Source organism: Palaemon carinicauda, chromosome 22, assembly GCF_036898095.1.
Source record: "Palaemon carinicauda isolate YSFRI2023 chromosome 22, ASM3689809v2, whole genome shotgun sequence".
Classification (NCBI taxonomy): Eukaryota; Metazoa; Arthropoda; class Malacostraca; order Decapoda; family Palaemonidae; genus Palaemon; species Palaemon carinicauda.
The window spans coordinates 350,227-373,388 of record NC_090746.1 but is presented as its reverse complement, the minus strand read 5'-3'; the positions used below and the strand labels follow the sequence as shown (position 1 = coordinate 373,388).

General features: G+C 34.4%; 1 protein-coding gene across 2 annotated transcripts in view; it reads right to left on the bottom strand.

Annotated features, from left to right (window-relative positions):
• LOC137616264 (nuclear transcription factor Y subunit beta-like) overlaps nucleotides 1-23,162 on the bottom strand; it is a 59,927-nt gene that overhangs the window by 3,139 nt on the left and 33,626 nt on the right. For both annotated transcript variants that reach the window (XM_068345883.1, XM_068345882.1), the window contains exons 4-5: nucleotides 13,348-13,437; nucleotides 10,278-10,379 (exon numbers count right to left, since the gene is read on the bottom strand). In XM_068345883.1, coding sequence (XP_068201984.1) covers nucleotides 10,278-10,379; nucleotides 13,348-13,437 — 192 coding nt within the window. The remainder of the gene's footprint in view (nucleotides 1-10,277; nucleotides 10,380-13,347; nucleotides 13,438-23,162) is intronic.

Sequence of the window (23,162 nt, the reverse complement as noted above, 5' to 3'; positions counted from 1 at the left end):
TAAGTTCTTAGGATAGATGCGCAGAATTATTTAGACGTCCTTAATCACTGATCCTCTTTGTAGGCATAGCGTTACTTAGGACAACATAAGCTCTGGTGTTTTTTTTAAAGCACATAATTATCTATATATATTTAAAAAAAAAACGAAACGACTGACATATGCGTTTTATTTCTCTTCTTAGAAACAATATGTTAGTTAAGCGTCTGTTCGTTTTAATTATTGTTAACGACATAAAATTATTTGCCTGTCTGCAATTTACGATTCTCATTAAAGACACAAAATTACTCAGAAATGAGGAATCTCTAATTCGCGCTAAAACAGGGATTATTTATAAATGTGATTGCTACCTTTTTTCGATGATTTACTTTTCTATCTTTTACTTCAGAAAAGATTCACAGATATTAAATTGCACAAATTCATTAACGCATTCTTCATAAGAGTTATCATTTTAATGCAATTACTCGTGTAGAAAGTTTTTGTTAACATACATTTCCATGTAAGAGTACGGAATTATTTTACTTATGTATATATATATATATATATATATATATATATATATATATATATATATATATATATATATATATATATATATACATATATATATATATATATATATATATATATATATATATATATATGTATATATAAATGTGTGTGTGACTGTGTGTATATATGTGTGTGTATATATATATATATATATATATATATATATATATATATATATATATATATATATTTATATATATACATATATATACATATATATATATATATATGTGTGTGTGTGTGTGTGTGTGTGTACTTATATATAGATATATATACTTATAGACACACACACATATATATACATACAGACACACACATATATATACATAAACATGCATATATATATATATATATATATATATATATATATATATATATATATATATATTTATTTATTTGTGTGTATATATATATATATATATATATATATATATATATATATATATATATATATATATATATATATATATATATATATTGTTAGTAATGGCGGTCATTACGCCACCTTTTTTCAAATAACAAAAGACCCCGCCAGCAAGCATGGGTCGAAATGCCACGAGTTTTGGGACCCTACCCAGAGTCTCACCCCCCTCCCACCATCCTATACCAGTCTACTCCCCCTGAGATCTCAATTTCAGCTACCTTCTACGAGTCACGTGACAACATGGAGGTCCCAGGAGGAGAAGGAGGGAAGCGATCTGTGAAGGATGTGGGGACACGTGACCAAGTCTGACCAATAGGACAGCAGTCAGGCCAATCCCCCCTACCCGCCCCCCCTCAATTGGGGGTCAAGTGGGGTTGATCTACCCAGGGAAAACTGGAGATCCTTCTTTGCGACTCAGCCTCCATAAGGATCACATCTCCTTTTTCTTCTGATCTCAACCTCCTTGAGGGAAACATCTTCACCCTCAAGACATCAGGGAGGCAGGACCTCTGTTTACATATCCTTCCATAAGGGAAGGAACTAGAGTCCTTTTACTAAGGTAAGGTGTCTGATTTTGAGATTCTCAATATCCTTACCCAACCTCCCATCCCTTCCTTATCACATCCCATTTTTTCCTTATCCTCTAAAGAAAATCCTACCCACTGAACCTTGTATCCTATCCCCTATACTCAGACCACGTGTGCTGTTTAGTTCTAGTTTTAATTAATTCACCCTGTGACAGTGTTGATTCCCATGTGTAATGTTTAAATCCCTAAGCTTTGCATTGTCATTTAATTTGCTTAAAAGTTTTAACCACACGACTTCATCGTGTTCCCAGCCGGTAGAAGTAAGTGTGCTGTTAATAATTCAATTTATCTCCCCTTCCAGGGAACGTTGATTGCTGTGCTGGAGTTTCATCCACGGCCAACCAAACTCCATCCGAAGCTCCTCGTGGCATAAATTAAAACATAATTAGCTATTGTGCTCCCCTTTCTTTTGTTAATTTTTATTTAAATGTTTTTATAAATACATATTTTTGTCAGTATTCATTGTATTATTTCTGACTGGCGACCTACCATTGTTATTTGTTTTGTTATGGCCCTTGAGTCCCTTAAGCAAGGCCGGACACGAACCAGTGGCCCGTAACATATTGGCGACCAAATGCCAGGATTCGTTAAGACAGTAATTTCAAATTAATTTTATTAAAGTCAAATTCCCCCCTTTTTTTGTCTTTAGCGACTTGACGAACCTCAATTTCATTTCAAGTAAATTATATTATCACTGGAGTTGGAACCGTGGAAGAACACAGCAAAAGCCTTCTATTCTCATTGTTAAAGTTTTGTGTTTATTAGCGTGTGTGTTCGCGCCGCGAACTTTTTTGTTTTTAAACCCACGTGGAAGAAGTCTAGTCCTATTGTGTAGCAGGATAGCCAACCGCGTGAGAAGAATTTGTGTTCTTTTTCTGAGTGTTTATTGTCACAGTGGTTAAAATTTTCCATTTATTAAAACATTGTGCATTAGGTGAATGTCTTGTTGTGTTATTTTGTGTTTAAAAAAGAAAATAAGTGAAGTGAAACTTACGATATTTTAGGACAAAAAGCTTGGCAGGCTGAGCACGTGTTCATTTCAAAACATGGCCAACCTGGTATAACTCAGCCCGCCGCCGTGTTTCCGAACGAAGCCAAGGTATATTGTCTGTTATTATTATCTTTGTTAATTGTTTACCAATTCTATGCAGACCCGAGATTTTAGTCTAATTTCGTTGTATTCACGCACATCAATCGTTTAATTTTGTGCATGGAATATATTATCATTTATCTTTAGTGCTAGGATACAGGCTAGTCTCATATCGGAACCTTTGGCTTACGATTCACGTAAACGTTTTACGGACGTGAGGCATAATTCTGTAAAGTAATGGTAAGACCACGTGGCGTTCCTCATTTCGATTTTTTTTCTTTTGATAACAAGTTTTTGTAATTTCAATTTTATTACTTTCGTGGGATATTATTTTCATGTACATTATTGATAGGGATAAATTTTTCATTCATATATATTGTGCAGTTAGTGATTGTTTAATTTCGTGTTAAAACTAAGTTTATTGAAATTTACGAAATTTTAGGAAGAAACCGTGGTAGACTAAAACACATGTTAATTTCCTGTGTTGGTAACCGTAAGCACACGTGGCATTCTTTATTTCAATTTTTCCTTTTCACAGTAAGGGTATGCAATTTCATTTTGTTACTTTCGTGGGGTATTATTTTTGTGTACATTTTTGAAAGGGATAATTTTCGTAAGATTGTGTAACATTGTTGACCTAAAGATAAAGGATTTATGATATCACATTCAATTTATTTTTTTCAGTCAGGGTATAGGATCATTTAGATAAAATATTTGGAGGTGTAATTTTTTTTTAAACTCATTTTGTTTTTATTAAAGGGAAAGTATGTAAAGGGGTTGATGTTCTTAACGAAGCATTAAGTAATCTTCGTGACATTGTTTGTTTATTTAATTTGTTATACTTTAAGTATAAATACAAACTTTGCTTTAAGTCACAGGGTTCCAAGTGGTGGTGTTGCAAGAACGCACCCACACATTTTTACAAATAACATTTTTTTCCCTTAAGTCTAGCATAGGAAGGTCACACATCGTGGAGATTCCGTTTTTTTTCCTTAAGTCTAGCATAGGAGGGTCACACATCGTGGAGATTCCATTTTTTTTCCTTATGACTGGCATAGGAGGGTCACACATCGTGGAGATTCCATTTTTTTCCTTAAGACTACCATAGGAGGGTCACACATCGTGGAGATTCCATTTTTTTTCCTTAAGACTAGCATAGGAGGGTCACACATCGTGGAGATTCCAATTTTTTTTCCTTAAGACTAGCATAGGAGGGTCACACATCGTGGAGATTCCATTTTTTTCCTTATGACTGGCATAGGAGGGTCACACATCGTGGAGATTCCAATTTTTTTTCCTTAAGACTAGCATAGGAGGGTCACACATCGTGGAGATTCCATTTTTTTTCCTTAAGACTAGCATAGGAGGGTCACACATCGTGGAGATTCCATTTTTTCCCTTAAGACTAGCATAGTAGGGTCACACATCGTGGAGATTCCATTTTTTTTCCCTTAAGACTAGCACAGAGGGTCATTCATTGTTGTGATTCCATTTTTTATGACTAGCATAGAGATTCACCCATTATTGTGATTCCATCTTTTTCAAGACTATCATAGAGATTCACCCAATGTTGTGATTCCATTTTTTATGACTAGCATAAAGATTCACCCATTGCTGTGATTCCATTTTTTTTAAAGACTAGCATAAAGATTCACCCATTGTTGTGAATCCATTTCTTTATGACTAGCATAGAGATTCACCCATTGTTGTGATTTCATTTTTTCAAAAGACTAGCATAGAGGTTCACCCATTGTTGTGAATCCATTTCTTTATGACTAGCATAGAGATTCCCCCATTGTTGTGATTTCATTTTTTTTTTGTACTAGCATAGAGATTCACCCATTGTGGTGATTCCATTTCTTTTTATGACTAGTATAAAGGTTCACCCATAGTTGTGATTCCATTTTATTTCGTCCAGCATAGTGTCACCCATAGTTGTGACCTCATTTTTCCCTGACTAGCCCAGAGGGTCACCTACTGTATAGTGGTGATTCCATTTTTTATTGTGTAGTACAGTTGTCATATATATCATTACTTGTTTGGATGCATTACAACCGGACAGCCTAAGCTCACCCATTTTCGTGGCGCTGGTTTTCAAGTTAGGCTCCTGTTCAATTACTCGCAAGGCTTGCTATATTTGGTGATAATTCTTTCTCGAAGGGTATTTTTCGCAGCCTGTGTGCATTTTCCCCAGCTCCATCTTCATCCTTCCTTCCATGAGACTCTTGCATAAGGCTAGAGCGTCTTTCCCCTCCGTGTAATTTCTGGCACGGTCAACATCGTACCTTGTGCTGTTGAGTTTTTCTTGTCGCTGTCTCCACAAAACTTAGCAAAATGACTGCTGCTGAAATCAGTGCATTTGTGGACTTGGCAGAAAGACAAGGCTATGAGGGAGAAACATTGCGAAGGTATGTGCAGGAGCTCATGAATGAAGACAAAGCACGGAGAAGAACAGAGCAAGAAAGGATGCGCTATGAAAGAGAGAGAGTGCATGAATTAAGAATGCAGGAGATGGACGCCCGATTGGCACAACTCAATCACTTGCCACCTCAACCCAATGTTGCCAAAGTCCAGCAGGACAATCGCAGGAGGACCCACTTCATTGAAGGGTTCACCAAGGAACTCCCTACAGTGGAACTGAAGGTGACCACGTCCCAGCTCAGCAAGAAGTGCGGACAGGGGGCAGGGAGTGATCTTGCACATGAGGGCTACAACTCATGCTTGGGTCAAAAGCCGTGCATGAAGGCTGCCAAGCCGGAGCCTAAAACTGTTAGGATGCAACCTGCATGGGAAGACGACTGGCTCGGTGACATTGACCTTGGTGAGGTAGCTTGGCTAAGTGAGGAGGCCCAAGAGTCTTCCTCCTCCAGCAGTGAGTCTGAGCTTCGTACGCCAGAAGTTAATTCTGGTGAAGGTGGGCCACTTTCCACCACAGGGGATAGGGCTACTCCAAGCATCATGCCAGAGACCTCAGAGGAGGGCCAGGGGTCTCCCTTTTCCCACCGTGAGTCTGAGCCGAGCACCCGCAAATTCAATCCGGGTGAAACTGTGCCAATGAACACCAATGGAAATAGGGCTATCTCAATCACCAGGCCAGAGGTCTCAGAGCAGGCAAGAGGTGAACCACCCATCAGCGCCGAGACCCCAAGGAGCCAGACAAAGCTCATCAGTTTCCCACTGCTGGATGAGACATTGGTAAACAACAGGGCACCCGCCAACTCGAACGAGGTGGAAATGAATAACCCCTCTAAGGCTGAGTTCCTGCTAAAGGATGAGGTGCCCCTTAAGATCACCCGAGGTTCTCACAATCCTGCTGAGGCCCTGCGCCAGCATGTAGTTGTCCCCCATAATTCCCGTTTGTCGGTGCTACGAATGGCCCATGAGGGACTGGGAGGGCACTCTGGGGTGAAGCGCACAACCCAACTGCTGCAGCCCCATTTCTTCCGGCCAGGCTTGCAGAAGGGTGTTAAGGCTTCCGCAACCTCTTGCCATCCGTGCCAAGTCATCAGTAACTCTAAGAAAATAGTGCCAAGGGCCTCGCTCCAACTTATCCCATCCATAAGTGTTACAGAGATGACACAATTCTTTTATTGGTATGGCTTCCTAGCCACATTTCAGAAGGACGAAGGTTCCCACTTCATGGCAGAGGAGTCACGACCTCTGACCATAATCATAATTCATTTTTGGCTTCACCAGGTGCAAGCAGGAATTCCCAACTGTGGAGTTTACTTAAATGGCAGCATAAATTTCTTCCAGACATGGGAAAAACTCCAAACTCAAGAGAAAGAACTCTCAGGCATGGGCTCATCTCTTGAGCACCTTGGTTCCTATCGCGCTGACCATGTTTTCCCACAGACATTCCTAACGGACCATAACCATCTAAACTACTTGACTGAGCTACGTAATGGGAATAAAGGGCTCATGAGGTGCGGCATAGACCTCCAGAACTACAACTGGAAGGTCAAGCGCCTAAAGAACTCGTATGAGAGAGATGTGTTCTCCCGGCATTAGTGCCTAATGCACAGTGCCATGTCCATAGCGTAGCCATAGTCAGTAGGTAAATTTAGTTTGTATGAAAAAATATTTATTGGCCTTGGTGTCTCCCCAGGTAGATAAACTTGAGGAGTCATCTTGGCATCATTATTTGTATTTAATTCATTTTCATGTATTTATTTTATCCTTTTTTGCATATATGCCAATTTTCTTTAATTTTATGCCTACCACTGCACTAGGTCACTTAACTTTAACCATCTTTTACATTTTAATTTTCAATTTTGCATTTTTTTATTTTTTCAGTTGCTGCCTCACAGCCAGCATACTTATTTCTATGTGGCACTTAAAGTTGATTTACTGTCAAAATAACATAAAATGATGACCCTAGTTGCAGCTTAGATATTTATCCATTATCGTGGTGAGACTCACTGAGGGAGGAATCATTAAGGCTAGTGGCTTCAGACCTTGCTTGCAGAGTTCTTGTCCTGTTTTAGGACAAAATCTCTGCTAAAATGGGGGGCTGTTAGTAATGGCGGTCATTACGCCACCTTTTTTCAAATAACAAAAGACCCCGCCAGCAAGCATGGGTCGAAATGCCACGAGTTTTGGGACCCTACCCAGAGTCTCACCCCCCTCCCACCATCCTATACCAGTCTACTCCCCCTGAGATCTCAATTTCAGCTACCTTCTACGAGTCACGTGACAACATGGAGGTCCCAGGAGGAGAAGGAGGGAAGCGATCTGTGAAGGATGTGGGGACACGTGACCAAGTCTGACCAATAGGACAGCGGTCAGGCCAATCCCCCCTACCCGCCCCCCCTCAATTGGGGGTCAAGTGGGGTTGATCTACCCAGGGAAAACTGGAGATCCTTCTTCGCGACTCAGCCTCCATAAGGATCACATCTCCTTTTTCTTCTGATCTCAACCTCCTTGAGGGAAACATCTTCACCCTCAAGACATCAGGGAGGCAGGACCTCTGTTTACATATCCTTCCATAAGGGAAGGAACTAGAGTCCTTTTACTAAGGTAAGGTGTCTGATTTTGAGATTCTCAATATCCTTACCCAACCTCCCATCCCTTCCTTATCACATCCCATTTTTTCCTTATCCTCTAAAGAAAATCCTACCCACTGAACCTTGTATCCTATCCCCTATACTCAGACCACGTGTGCTGTTTAGTTTTAGTTTTAATTAATTCACCCTGTGACAGTGTTGATTCCCATGTGTAATGTTTAAATCCCTAAGCTTTGCATTTTCATTTAATTTGCTTAAAAGTTTTAACCACACGACTTCATCGTGTTCCCAGCCGGTAGAAGTAAGTGTGCTGTTAATAATTCAATTTATTTCCCCTTCCAGGGAACGTTGATTGCTGTGCTGGAGTTTCATCCACGGCCAACCAAATTAAAACATAATTAGCTATTGTGCTCCCCTTTCTTTTGTTAATTTTTATTTAAATGTTTTTGTAAATACATATATTTGTCAGTATTCATTGTATTATTGCTGACTGGCGACCTACCATTGTTATTTGTTTTGTTATGGCCCTTGAGTCCCTTAAGCAAGGCCAGACACGAACCAGTGGCCCATAACATATATATATATATATATATATATATATATATATATATATATATATATATATATATATATATATATATATGTATATATATATATATATATATATATACATATATATATTTATATATATATATATATATATATATATATATATATATATATATATATATATATATATATTTATATATATATATATATATATGTGTGTGTGTGTGTATATATATGTATATATACATATACATAATATATAATAAATATTTTTCTTTTTAGCGAAAGTGGCATTTTAATATTCATAATCTCCTTTTGGTTACCAAAATCTGTCCATCCTATCCTCATCCCTCTATTAATTTCAGTCTTGTGCCTTTGGGAAAAGGTTACTGTCTGTTTTAAGTACGTATACTCATTAACAATCTCTAGAAATTCGTCCTTAATCTTGTTTTTTGTCTCTCTTCGTCTTTATTGAACATTATTTTAGGTTTGCTCATAACAGTTTCAATTTCTATATTTCTGATTTCTATATTCAAATCTTCTATCATCTTTTCCAATTCCTCCCATGATTCACTAAATATTTCATCTGCAAATCTTTAATTGTTAAGGCATTCCCCATTAAGGTTAATTCCTACATTTTCTCAATTTGAATTCATGAAAACTTCCTCTAGGCAAGCTGTAAATAATTTAGGTAAGATAAGGTCTCCTTGTCTAACTCCTTTCTAAATTGGATTTTTAATTTAGCTTTAGGTAGTTTTACCATTGCTGTATAGATATCTTCAAGGGTTCTAACATAAGGTTCATCTTCTCCTTGGCTTTGAAGGGCTTTCGTTACAGCTAAAGTTTTGACAGAATCAGAAGGTATCTTATGTGTGGTTTGCCATTCTCTGTTGATTTTTCAAATAACTGGTTAACTACATGGATATGGTCAGTTGTTGAATACTCACTTCTAAAACCTGCCAGTTTCCTCGGTTGATTAAAGTCTAGCTGTCTAGATATTTGGCCTAATTTGATATTCGTAAATATTGTATATATTACACTCAAGAAAAACTCTTATATTCTTTTATAACCGGAGGTTCGCTTAGATGTCAATCATCTTTGATCATCGTAAAAGACACGGGACTGCTTATAATTTTCTTGAGAGCTTTGTTTATCATAAAAGACGTGGAACTGATTCAAATTATTTTTTAAGCTTTGATTATCATAAAAGATGCTGAATTACGTGAAATATTCTTGTAAGCTTTGATTATTGTAAAACACATGGGTCTAACTTTCAAACGTATCTGATCCTATCTACCAAGTTCTATATGAATATCAAAGATAAAAGCGTTCGAAAAGAAGTTTATTACTAATCAAAATAACTTTGTAAGGTTTGAATATCATGAAGCTTTGATTATCGTCAGAAACCACGGAACTACTTAGAATACCCGTGCAAGCTTTGATTATTGTATAAGACACGGGACTTCTAAGATTTCTTTTGCAACCTTTGGTTATCGTTAAAGATACAGGCTTACGTGGAATTTTCTTGCGAGCCTTGGTTATCGTAAAAGACATAAGAGTGCATAGAATTCTCCCGTGAGCTTTGATTATGGTTAAAGTAGGAGACTACGTAGAATTCTCATGTAAGTTCAGAATTCTTTTATAAGCTATGATTACCGTTAAATAAGTAAGCTTACTTTGACAATTATAAAATCTGCACCTCGTTAAAGGCAAGATTTTTTAGATAGTCATAAACCTCGTTTATCTGTAAGAACGATGCGATTGTCTAGATATCTGCAATCTTTTAATTTACGTTTAACGCAATTGCTCAATATCAGTTAGCTTCGATTCTGTTATAAAGGATTACTTATACACGTTTAAACTTTGTTTCACTATGAGGATGGATTACTTAATCGTCTGAAAGCTTTGAATCGCACCAAAGATCCGGAATTACTTATATATCGGTGAATCTATTATCTTTGAGTCTTGTTGAAATCTTGGAATCACTTAGACGTCTGTGAGGACTTATTCTCTTAGAGCAATGGGGTTACGCAAATACTCGTAAGCTAAGATTTTCCCAAAGAATTGCTCACCTCTTCCTGTGTGGGTTCTCCAACTCCCCTGGGTGGCCACTTGTCGTCTCCTCTCCTCCTGATGGGCTGCGTAATCTTGAAGGCGGGCTGGGATGTCACAACCTGTAAATAGTTTACAAAATTAAATCTATGTTTGAATTCGTCTGGCTATATTTTTCCATGTAACTCAAGCTATTTCTTTTGTTTTAAATTGTTTTCTTTTCTGTTTTAACTGAGTTTAACATTTTTGTACTGCGGAAATGGTGGAACATCGTGGCACAATCTTCACAACTGATTTACGCAACTAGTATGGAATTGTTTTTGTTCGCTTAATGTTCTCGTGATATTACTTTCTTGGTCGTTTCTTTATTTTCAGTTTAGCTTCATATTTTCTTAACCTAATAGAGTTGGCTAATTTATATACATACACACACACACACACACAGACACACACACACATATATATATATATATATATATATATATATATATATATATATATATATATATATGCATATATATAAATACATATAAATATATATATGCATATATATAAATACATATATATATATATATATATGTGTGTGTATATGTACATATATATGTATGTGTATATATATATGTATATATATATATATATATATATATATATATATACATATATATATACACATATATGTGTGTGTGTGTGTGAGTGTGTGTGTATATAAATCGTCTTTATTAGCACTATCTTCATTGGGTGTTCATACTATTTCATGAATTTTAAAAGTGAAAGGCATCTTGGAGGGTTTACAATGTTTAAGTTACTTGGAGAGTAATTGATGTAATACAAGAAGCCATTGTATACGTAAAAAAAAAAAAAAAAAAAAACAATAAGTAACATTACTCGGCACATCCACTAACACATGAGTTTTCAAGGAAAAACCAATATCTATTTAAGTCAATACTCTCTCTCTCTCTCTCTCTCTCTCTCTCTCTCTCTCTCTCTCTCTCTCTCTCTCTCTCTCTCTCTCTGTACGTGTTTGTGTGTGTGTAACAGACTAACGCTTATCAATGCTTTTACGTTATAAAATAACGACATATGCTGTTTGCATAATTTTTATTACAACTTTAGACGTATCTTTCCAAACCAAATCTAGACTCTTTAATCAAATTTAATGGAACTGCTACATCTAGAATATACGCAACGGGTGTAATAATCGATGCGTATGCATTATTGAATTTGCTTTATATAAGCAAGTCATAGGCAGTGATAAATGCAGAAAAGAACACGTTTAGTGAAATGGGTGGAACTTTTGAGAGGAGACTTCTGGCTGTTGGTATATATTTTTGGCCTTGAATTTGTTAGTGATGTATCATTTCGATGTTCTTCACTTTCCCTATTCTCTTGTCACTGAAGATTTGGTTTACTATAATAACTTCTCTAAAGGTACGACCCACCCGTTGACATACTACCGCTAGAGAATTATTTGGGGCCTTTGATTGACCAGATAGTACTACTTTGGACCTCTTTCTGGTTACTGGTCATTTTTCCTTTGCCTACACATACACCGAATAGTTTGGCCTATTCTTTACAGATTCTCCTCTTTCCTCATACACCTGTCAACACTCAAGGGGGCAACTACTGCACTCCAATTGTTCATCGGCTACTTTCCTCTTACAGGTAAAAGAGGCCCTTTTGCTATGGTAAGCAGCTCTTCTATGAGAAGGGCACTCCAAAATCAAACCATTATTCTCTGGTCTTGGGTAGTGCCATAGCCTCTGTACCATGGTCTTCCACTGTCTTGGAGTTCTCTTGCTTGAGGGTACAATGAGAAACACTATTCTATTTGTTTACCTATTTTCTTTCCTAGCTGGACTATTTTCCCTGTTGGGAGCCCTTGGGCTTATAGTATTATGCTTTTCCAACTAGGGCTATAGCTTAGCAAATAATAATAATAATAATAATAATAATAATGATAATAATAATAATAATAATAATAACTGTCTTATGCTCTTTGCCAGAAATCTAAATTTTCTCAACTTTATCATATTCTTTATTACGAATTGTTAAATTGGCATCGCCCTAAGCAGTTGAAGAACGTTTACATAAAATGAACTGGAATTCGTACGAAATTTAATCTGTGATATTTGAAGCCTATGTGTTCCATTTCATTATATCAAAAGATTAATTATATTTTATCACCATTGAGGATCTAAAAGCATTCTCATTCACATGATGCCTGAAATTAAATTGTCAGACGGTTATTTATCTATCGTAACGAATAGATTGTGAAACAAAATTTTATGTTATTATTTCTTTTATAAAAGTTGAATCCACAACTTTGGAATAAGCAGTCAATAAAACACGTGTGTTTCAGAGACTAAACTAAACTAGATTTACATTATTTATTCCTTCTTAGTCTTCTGCTAAAGAAAAAATCCGTCACAAGAGCAGCCTTTCTATGTATACAATTGAAAAGACATTATGATGCAGAAGAAAAAATAAGAATGTAAAGAAAAGGAAAGTGTCATTGCACATGCAAATTATTTCTAACATCCTAAACCTCATTAAAGGTGATTAGTTGGCTCTTAACAAAGATACTATTTCAACATTCTTGAAGAAGTTAGAAACTATTTACCTCCGAAGTTGACTAATGACTTTATGCAGGTTCAGGTGGTATTAAGATGCTCTCATATTGGTCTTGTCTAGTCGTGTTTACATATTGAATAATGGTTCTTTGGTTTTTGAGAGAGAGAGAGAGAGAGAGAGAGAGAGAGAGAGAGAGAGAGAGAGAGAGATCCCTTGTCAATGACAGAACTTGCGTTCCTTGACTGTAAGGAGAGAGTGAGATATCTAGAGAAAGAGATATTCCTTAACAATTATCAAATACGAGTTTCATAGTTGAGAGAGAGAGAGAGAGAGAGAGAGAGAGAGAGAGAGAGAGAGAGAGAGAGAGAGAGAGAGAGAGAGAGAGGAGTTTCTAATGGCTGAACATGAGTTGCTTGGTTGTAGAAGAGAGAGAGAGAGAGAGAGAGAGAGAGAGAGAGAGAGAGAGAGAGAGAGAGAGAGAGAGAGAGAGAGAGAGTTGTTAACATCCTTTGAACTTACCTTTGCGGGTCCTGCCTGGAAAGTGGCCTGATCCTTCAGCTTGAAGGCGGATGGATAGGTGGTCGTTAGGTTCGGGGCGTCGTTTTGATCCTGGAACATAGAAAAGAAAGACATGAATTAATTGAGCTACAAGAACCTTACGATGAATACTTAGAAAATAGTAGGATCATTTATGTTAAGTGTAAGAAATATAGAGAAGAAGAAGGAAATTTTATACCTGATGTGGAGAGAAAGAAAAAATATGAAATAACGATAAACTTAAATTTAAAATACACTTAAAATAGGAGAATCACTTATATTCAGTGTAAGAGATATAGAAAAGAAGGATGAAGTTTTATACCTGATGTTGAGAAAAGGACAAAATATTATAAAAGAACGATAAACTCAAATCTAAAATACATCGCAAGTTTACTAGAGGAGCCATTGCAAAGGTTTAACCTTAAATTTGAACCTAAACCTTGAAACAAAGAACGCAATTAGAATAGTTCGGAGTATTGCTTAAGGTTAAGAAACTTTCTTGATTTTAATGGTTTGGGTTTATCTTACATCATTTCTTGGTTTGCATATTTACGAAAATAAACATATTTCAATTTTTTTAGATAATGTTTGGTCATTCATACTAATAAAATATGTTAGATTTCATTTACAATTTACAGATTAATTGTTAAGAATATGATATGCTCGTTTCGATTCTACGGCTATTTCTATGATTATTGATGCAGTTATTGTTAATTTTATGGCAATTACTAGTACATGGAGAGCAAAGGCTCTTCTTCATAATACAGGACTTTAGAAAAGGAAGAAAATGTCTGTGGAAATTACAGCTTGTATTGTTGAACGGATTGGATGGTATGTTACAGTAATCGATGAATGACTTTTAAAAAAGTTACAACAACAATCAATCCATCTACATGTAATTCAAAAGACTGTAATGGGAAACGGAAGGAAAGAGATAAATAAAATATTGCATATCAAAGTAGAAATGGGAAATTTTAGGAATAAAAGTATATGCCTAAAACTTCTTTACACTATTTTGAAGAAAGTTTTCTTAGTCCCGCCCCAAAGAAAAGCCTCCAAACATTGAAGGATCTAAGAGATTTCTTTATCATACACACTACTTCCTTCAAGAATTTGGAAAATCATATTATGTTGGCCGAGTTGATTATCAAATTCTCTTTTTTAGCTTCTTTTCGAAAGCCTTCATATCATCATTCCTTTGATATCAAGTAGGAAATTGTTATACAATCTTTAGGTCGTATATTTCAAAGCTCTTGTGCCGTCACGATTTGTTGGCTGCACGATGCGTATCAAATGGCTTAGGATATTTTTAACGTCCTGTTCTGATAAATTGATGATTCATTGCATACATTCTAAAACATTTTTAGCTTCAATAGGAAGCCTAGTTCAATTAGCACAGAGGAAATCATATCTAGGCGAGTGTCATATTCCTTATTAATATTGCACTTCTGTCTATTATGTTTTGTAACTTCTCAAGTTCCACCTGAACGTGATGTAATAGATAGAGTTGCAATAACCATTTGTGGTAATAGCATTTGCGAAAGCAATGTTTCTGAGGTGATCCAGTGTTTCTTTCTGAGGTGATCTAGTGTTTCTTACCGCATTATTTATTTGAGCACTGAAACACAAATTACAGTCTTGTTACGCACCTAGGTCTCGAGCTCTGCCAGATACCGGGCACAGACGGTCATTAATATCTATTTAAATACCAACGTTGTTACTTTTTTCTTCGCCGCCCTAGATTCAGTTTTATTTAAGCTCATTTTTTGTTTTACATATCCATATCCTAAGATTTGTTCTAACATGGTAAAAATTCCTAGCTATCCCATCAATATCATTCATGGAGAATTGAAATGTCAAAATTATTTGTAGCTTCGGAAGTCACCCGCAGGTAGGCAGTCCTTTAAATCAAAATTTTCTTTTCGAAGCCATCAAGAAATTTGGACTACGAAACATAGCCACATTAAGTTCCTATTGTTAGAGGATTTGATGTTTGGCTAAGATCTAAAATAACGTCTTAGTTCTCACATTTTAAGACACCACCAGGTACTTCTCCTCCCTAAAAGAACCACCGTCATTCTTATAGATAGTCTCCTTCAGTTTACGAAAAGTTTTTATTCAAATAATGCCAAAGACTTCCGAACTTTTGGACCTTTGAACCGCAGAATCTAAGGTGGATGAATGGGAAATGAAGTCCGTAGATTTACAGATTCAAAGCATCCCCTTTGTCGCGGTACAGCGATGAATACAAATAATTTTCATCTCCGAGCTTTTCATAGAGATATTTTCATACACATTTTTTTTCCTCCAGTTACCACTTTTCCTTTTCGGAGGGAGCAGCCCCAAAGGGGTGAAGTTGCTACCCTCATACCCTTCGCCATGACCCAGAAGCCTCTGGTACCTATTTGCATATAAATGGAGTGACCGAAAGACAAAAGGTAAGAGACACAGCTACACACATCCATAAACAGCAGAATTATAACATTACCATCATCTGTCCAAAAGGTTATGAAGTAACTCCCTGTAGGCGGAATTATACTGACAGCTCAAATATCTCTTATAGCCTTAAAGAAGGTAATCATCACATCCGCACCGGCCGGGAACTCTGGGAGTTTATATCTGAAAGTTTGAAGGCGATTCATTTCCCAGCTTTAATCTCTAATTATTCAACATCTTCCTAAATCACGGATGTTATTGTCATTATCGTCCATTTCAATGTAGATTGTTATCGTGATTTACAACTATAATTTTACTCTTGATAAGATATTAATTTTTTCATCTTGATAACAACTTTGCCAACATCAAAATGTTCGTTTAATACCTTGTTTTTTATATAAATTAACTTTGAATATACTTAGTCTATACACTAACTGGGCTTTTCGTTAATATTTTCAAATATGGGCCTCTAAAATCTTCAAATATTTAAGACTAAATAACTCTTTTGGTCGTTTCCAGTATAAGTAAAATTCATTGTATATTAGGAAGCCAATAGTATGTTCAACTATTTTTGTTTAAAAAATCCATTACTGATTTCTAGCATAAGAAAATGTGAAAAATTCCCTTTATATACTTCACTTAAACTTGATATCTCAATTATTATGTTGATCCAAACTCCTCTAGTATATCAATTTGAAAAAAAAAAAAATAACTTTAATTAAGATTCCTAGAGGTTTCCTTCCCTTTTAGCTAATGAATCTTTCCAATAAGACGACCCCATAGGCTCTTGTTTCAATCGGGGTTTCTGTCACATCTTGTAAACAAATATATCGAAGATTCTAATCCTTTCTTACTTGTTTGCCTCCGTGATAATCATTAGAGGCGGTTTCCAGTTCCTTGATCTTCAGTCGCTATTTAGATTCCATTAACTCCCAGGTATTGGAGAGAGGGAACACTTCCTTGCGTTTGTTCAGGAGAACCCATCTTAGAAATTCCTTAAAGATGAAGCCTTAGAATGGAGGATTGTTGTATAAGTGTTCGTAAATGTTGGCGTAATTTCATTGTTGTTGTTTTTTTGCAAACATGTCGACCACAATTGACCTTTCATACAGGGGAATCCGTAGAGTAAGGCTTGTTGTTTTTGTTGTTTTCTATGTAATATTTTAAAGAAAAAAATAGATTATATTGTCAACAGTTTCACTCGTAAAATAGCCAGAATATTTACCCGTCTCAAAAATGTTTTCCTATAGTTATGATTTATTCACGCATGCTGGGTCTGAATTTAGTAGGTTGGCCAGGGCACCAGCCACCAATTAAGATACTACCGCTAGAGTGTTATTGGGTCCTTTGACTGGCCAGACAGCACTACATTGGATTCTTCTCTCTGGTTACAACGAATTTTCCCTTTGCCTACACATACATCGAATAGTCTGGCCTTTTCTTTACATATTCTCCTCTGTCCTCATACACCTGACAACACTGACATTACCAAACAATTCTTCTTCACTCCAGGGGTTAACTATTGCATGATAATAGTTCAATGACTACTTTCCTCGTGGTAAGGGTAGAAGAGACTTTTTAGCTATGGTAAGCAGCTATTCTAGGAGAGGGACACTCCAAAATCAAACCACTGTTCTCTAGTTTTGGGTAGTGCCATATCCTCTTTACCATGGCCATCCTCTGTCTTGGGTAGAGTTCTCTTGCTTGAGGGTACACTTAGGCATACTGTCTATCTTATTTCTCTTCCTCTTGCTTTGTTAAAGTTTTTATAGTTTATATAAGAAAGATTTGTTTTGGTGTTGTTGCTGTTCTTAGAATATTTTATTTTGTTGTTATTTACTTCTCTTGTAGTTTATCTAGTTCCTTGTTTTCTTACCTCACTGGACTATTTTCCCTGTTGGAGTACTTGGACTTATAGCACTCTGCTTTTCCAGGTATGTTGTAGCTTATCTAATAATAATAATAATAATAATAATAATAATAATAATAATAATAATAATAATAAAAGGAAGAACCAAACCACCCCCCAACAACGAAAACGCATTTGATTGAAAGAAACTCGTTGGTTTCAAATGCCAGTGTTCATTTTCAGCATTCATACTGTGCAGATACCATCGACAGTTAATGACTATCATGGTTCCTTTTACTCTGTTTAATTAGAGATTTAATCTCGCATTCTTTTTTTTTCTTCTTCTTCTTCTTTCTGATGATATCTTTGACTGGGTGATAAAATCCCGGTACTAAACGGAAAGTTATTGAATGTGTAATTTTAAAGTTACAGAAAAAAACCTATGATGAAGCATTTGACGTTATTTATTTCGAATTTATAATGCAGCTTATCCATTTTTTTAATGAACCTTCATGATTTCTGTCTAATCTTTTGGGAAATATAATAACTGCGGTACACTTTGCAAGACGAAAATAGCTGCCTCTTTTTCAATACATTCATCATATTTGATAATTACCATGAGTGCCAATTTATTCCTACAGCTAAAAAATTGGGATTTATATCGTATCAACTCTGCCTTTTAATTATAGATGATTCTAAATTAAGAATAACTGTACTGGGAGGTTTCTACGACGATGAGGAATCGCAAGTTTGTAAGAATCTAGTTTCAAAATTATCAGAAAAAAAAGTTTCCAATGTTTGTACTGAACGACTTCAAATACACATTTAAAATTTTCTACTATAGTGAACATTTTAACATCAGCATATTCTAAATTGTGGAAAGTTAGTTAAAGGAATGTGGAAAATCGTACAGGAATCAAAAACAGGTCATTTACAGGAAGTTATATAAAAAAGATACCTAAGGAGAGATATATACTATTCATTGCCATAATAATAATAATAATAATAATAACAATAATAATAATAATAATAATAATAATAATAATAATAGTAATAATAATAATAATACAACCGAAGAACTATATATAGATTCCTTTTAATAGTAATTTAATGGGAATTTGAAAAGCTCGAAAAATAACGTGATATTCTACTGGAAAATAATTCCTACCCAGACATGTATCTCACCATTTCCCTTTACATTCCATTAACGATAAACAAGATTTCGAGAGAGTAAACACATACGCTACGTGTTGTCCAGACTAAGTTTCAAGCCAAACTGGGAATACGAACTTTATACAACCAAAGGCTTCTAGCAATTAACACATTTGTGTGTTTCGATAATTGCGAGTTCTGTGCAATTGCAAACTGAGGAGACAACACCGAACAAATAACTATTTTCTTAATTGTCGATCGATATTGGTGAGCAACCACATAGTCTGGAGTACGGTATGAAGATTAGGAATCTTGAAGAGAAAACATCGGTAAAATATTATTTTCCTTCGAATGGTATGTTCATCAACAAAGCCATTTCTGAATAGATTAGGACTGGAATTCCTAAGGATATGAAAAGCAAGGTAATTTAGAATAGGAAAGTAAGATGGAGTACGAGAGTCTCCCACGGAATGAGTAGTAGACTTGATGATCAGAATATTGATTGATAAATATACAAACTGAGATATAAATAAACTGATGAATATACGGAAATACCGGACTTGTCTTTTGGAATATTACGATAAAATAGTTTGGAAACCATTCAACATTTTAACCCACTTAGAATATGCTCTAACAAATCAATGTGCTGAATTTCATCTTGCTTATTTCACCATGACTTAAGAACATACTATCTATTCTAGAGCAGATTTGTAAGAAAAAGTACGTTGTTCTTAGAAAATAACAATAAGTTGCTAATCATGGACCTCTATTGAATGTTTTGAAATGATAAAAAATGAAAAATATAATACATAAATATCACGCATTTTGGTAATTCAAGAAATTCAAAAACTCAGATTGTTAGAAGACATTCGTGGAGGAAATAAGAGTTAAAGTTGATGAACCTTTTGATTCGCGCGGAAACGACAGGAGGAAACATAAGTATCTAAGGTCTGCTTTCCCGATGGTCTTTTATTTGCAGAAAAGGGCGAAAGGTAAGCAGAAAACATGCCCAATGCTCCAATCATTTTGATTGGAAAACTATCTGCAATTTGTAGCGCATAAAGGCGAAGTTTATTGGATGTCGACAGAATAATGAACTTGTGATATATATATATGATACTATATATATATATATATATATATATATATATATATATATATATATATATATATATATATATATATATATATATATATATATATATATATATATATATACTGTATATATATGAATATATATATACATATATATATATATATATATATATATATATATATATATGTATGTATATATATGTATATATATATATATATATATATATATATATATATATATATATATATACATATATATATATATATATATGTATATATATATATATATATATGTATATATATATATATATATATATATATATATATATATATATATATATATACAGTATATGAATATATATCACTAACACACGTGATTTCAATCAATGTAAATATCAACCAAAATGGCATTAAATACCGAATTCTATCTTGGGAATATATATATCCACTGGAATTCATTTTATGGTAATAGCTTCTGACCGGGCAGAGATTCGAGCCCCTGAGTATTCAGCCAAAAACCATACCTGCGAGGACTCTACCAACTGAGCCATTAAAAGAGATATAAGTTAATGACAAGTCACCGTACATATTCCTGTCAAATTCAGGAATCTGTTCATAGACTTGAAATAAACACAGACATGAATATGGCCTTTATTTGCTTTGCAGTCTAATAGAAACGGCTGTATTTAATGTTTGCTGAATATATATATATATATATATATATATATATATATATATATATATATATATATATACATATATATATATATATATATATATATATATATCTATATGTATGTATATATATATATATATATATATATATATATATATATATATATATATATATATATATATTTATATATATGTATATATATGTATATATATATAATACATGTGCATATATATATGTATATATATATATATATATATAATATATATATATATATATATATATATATATATATATACATATACATATATATACATATATACATAATATATATATATATATATATATATATATATATATATATATATATATATATATATATAATAAATATATATATATATATTGTGTATATATATATATATATATATATATTATATATATATATATATATATATATATATATATATATATATATATATATAAGAAGTAAATGGAGGCTGTTTGGGCATCCTCTCCGCACTCCCCGAGAGAGATTAATTCACTAGCCCTTTGTGTCAAAAGGCGTGGGCCTCGGCTAGATTTCACCAGTCGTCTTCATCTTGAGCTTTTAATTCACTACTTCTCCAATCATTATCTCCAACTTCACGCTTCGTGGTTCTCACCTAGGTAAGCCTGAGTCTTCCGAATCTTCTAGTGCCTTGTGGAGCCTAGTTGAAAGTTTGGTGCACTAATCTCTCTTGGGGAGTGCGAAGAGGATGCCCAAACTGTCTCCATCTACCCCACACCATGATCTTATCCACATATGGTCCTTGAATAATATCTCTTATAGTTTCATTTCTAATCATGTCCTGCCATTTAGCCCTAAATATTCTTCTGAGGGCTTTGTTCTCAAACCTACAAAATCTGGTGGATATTGTTTCATTGTCATATCACGACTCATGTCTATTGAGTAACACAGATCTCACTAAACAGATATATATTGTAGCCTAATTTTTTACATGTAATTCCAGGTGATTTGATTTCCAAATTTTACTTAACGTGGCCATTGTCTGATTTGCAGTTTTCAATCTATCACTAAACTCCAAATCTAATGATCCTGTATTGGATATCATAGTTCCTAAATGATTCCATCTCATCAACCTTTCTCCTTCCATGAATATTTCATCTTCTTTGCATATTACGTTGTCATCATCTCTGTCTTTCAACAGTAATGAAACCCTTCAAAGACAAGGAATAGTTTAAGCTATGATTGAACACTTGAAGTAGAGCAATCCTCAAACTACAAAAAGATATTGAGAAAATCCCAATTGAGAAAGGATATAGACAGGATGACCCCTTCTCTCATAAATTATTCACAGCATGTCTAGAAGAGGTTTTAAGAATTTAGATTGGAAAACTGTAGGAATTAATATAAATGGTGGATGTCTTAATAATATATGATTTGCAGATGACATGGTTCTCTTTAGTGAATCGTGGAACGAATTACGAAAGATGATGGAAGATTTAAATACAAAAAGCAAAAATGTAGGACTGAAAATAAATATGAGTAAAACTAAGATAATGGTCTATGAAAATGCAGAGATACAACAAATAAGAGTTAGGGACAGACTATTAGATATTATTAATGAATTTACGTACTTGGAACAAGCAGTAAGTGTTTTCCCTGGATATGAGACCAAAATTAAAAGAAGGATAAATATCGGATGGAAAGCTTATGATAAACAAAATAAGATTATGGAAATTAAAATGCCACTTTATCTAAAATGAAGAGTATTTAATCAGATAGTCGTACCAGTATTAACTTTTGCATCGAAAACTTGGCGCCTTACTTTATAAAGCCTTACGGCGTAATCTATTTATAATTCAAAGAGCTATGGAACGAATAATGGGGAATAACACTAAGATAACACTAAGATACGGAAAAAAAGAGCAACATGGATACAAGAGCAAACTAAAATGGAGGATATTCTAATAATATCTAAGAAGAAGAAATGAACATGGGCAGGATACATCATGAGCTTAGCAGGATATATATGGACATTAAGAATAACAGAATAGGTCCCTACAGATTACAAAAGAAGCAAGGAAATGAAGGGAAGATGATGGATTGACGAGATAAGAATATTTACCGGTATAGAGTGGCATAAATGAAGGACTTGTCTTAGGCCTTTGTTCTGCAATGGACTAGTAATGACTTATGACACACACACACACACGTATATATACATATATATATATATATATATATATATATATATATATATATATATATATATATATATATAATTATGTATATATATGTGTGTGTATAAGTATACACACACACACATATATATATATATATATATATATATATATATATATATATATATATATATATATATATATATATATATATACAGTTGCACATTACATCTTATGGAACGACATGTACTCTATGGGTTTTCCACCTCATGTCATCTCACTTCTGAAACACTGTACAATCAACAGAAAGCAGCAGTGCGAACATCTTATGGCCTAACGGATTGGTTTAACATCGGACAAGGTGTCAGACAAGGATGCATTGTTTCTCCCCACCTCTTTAACATCTAC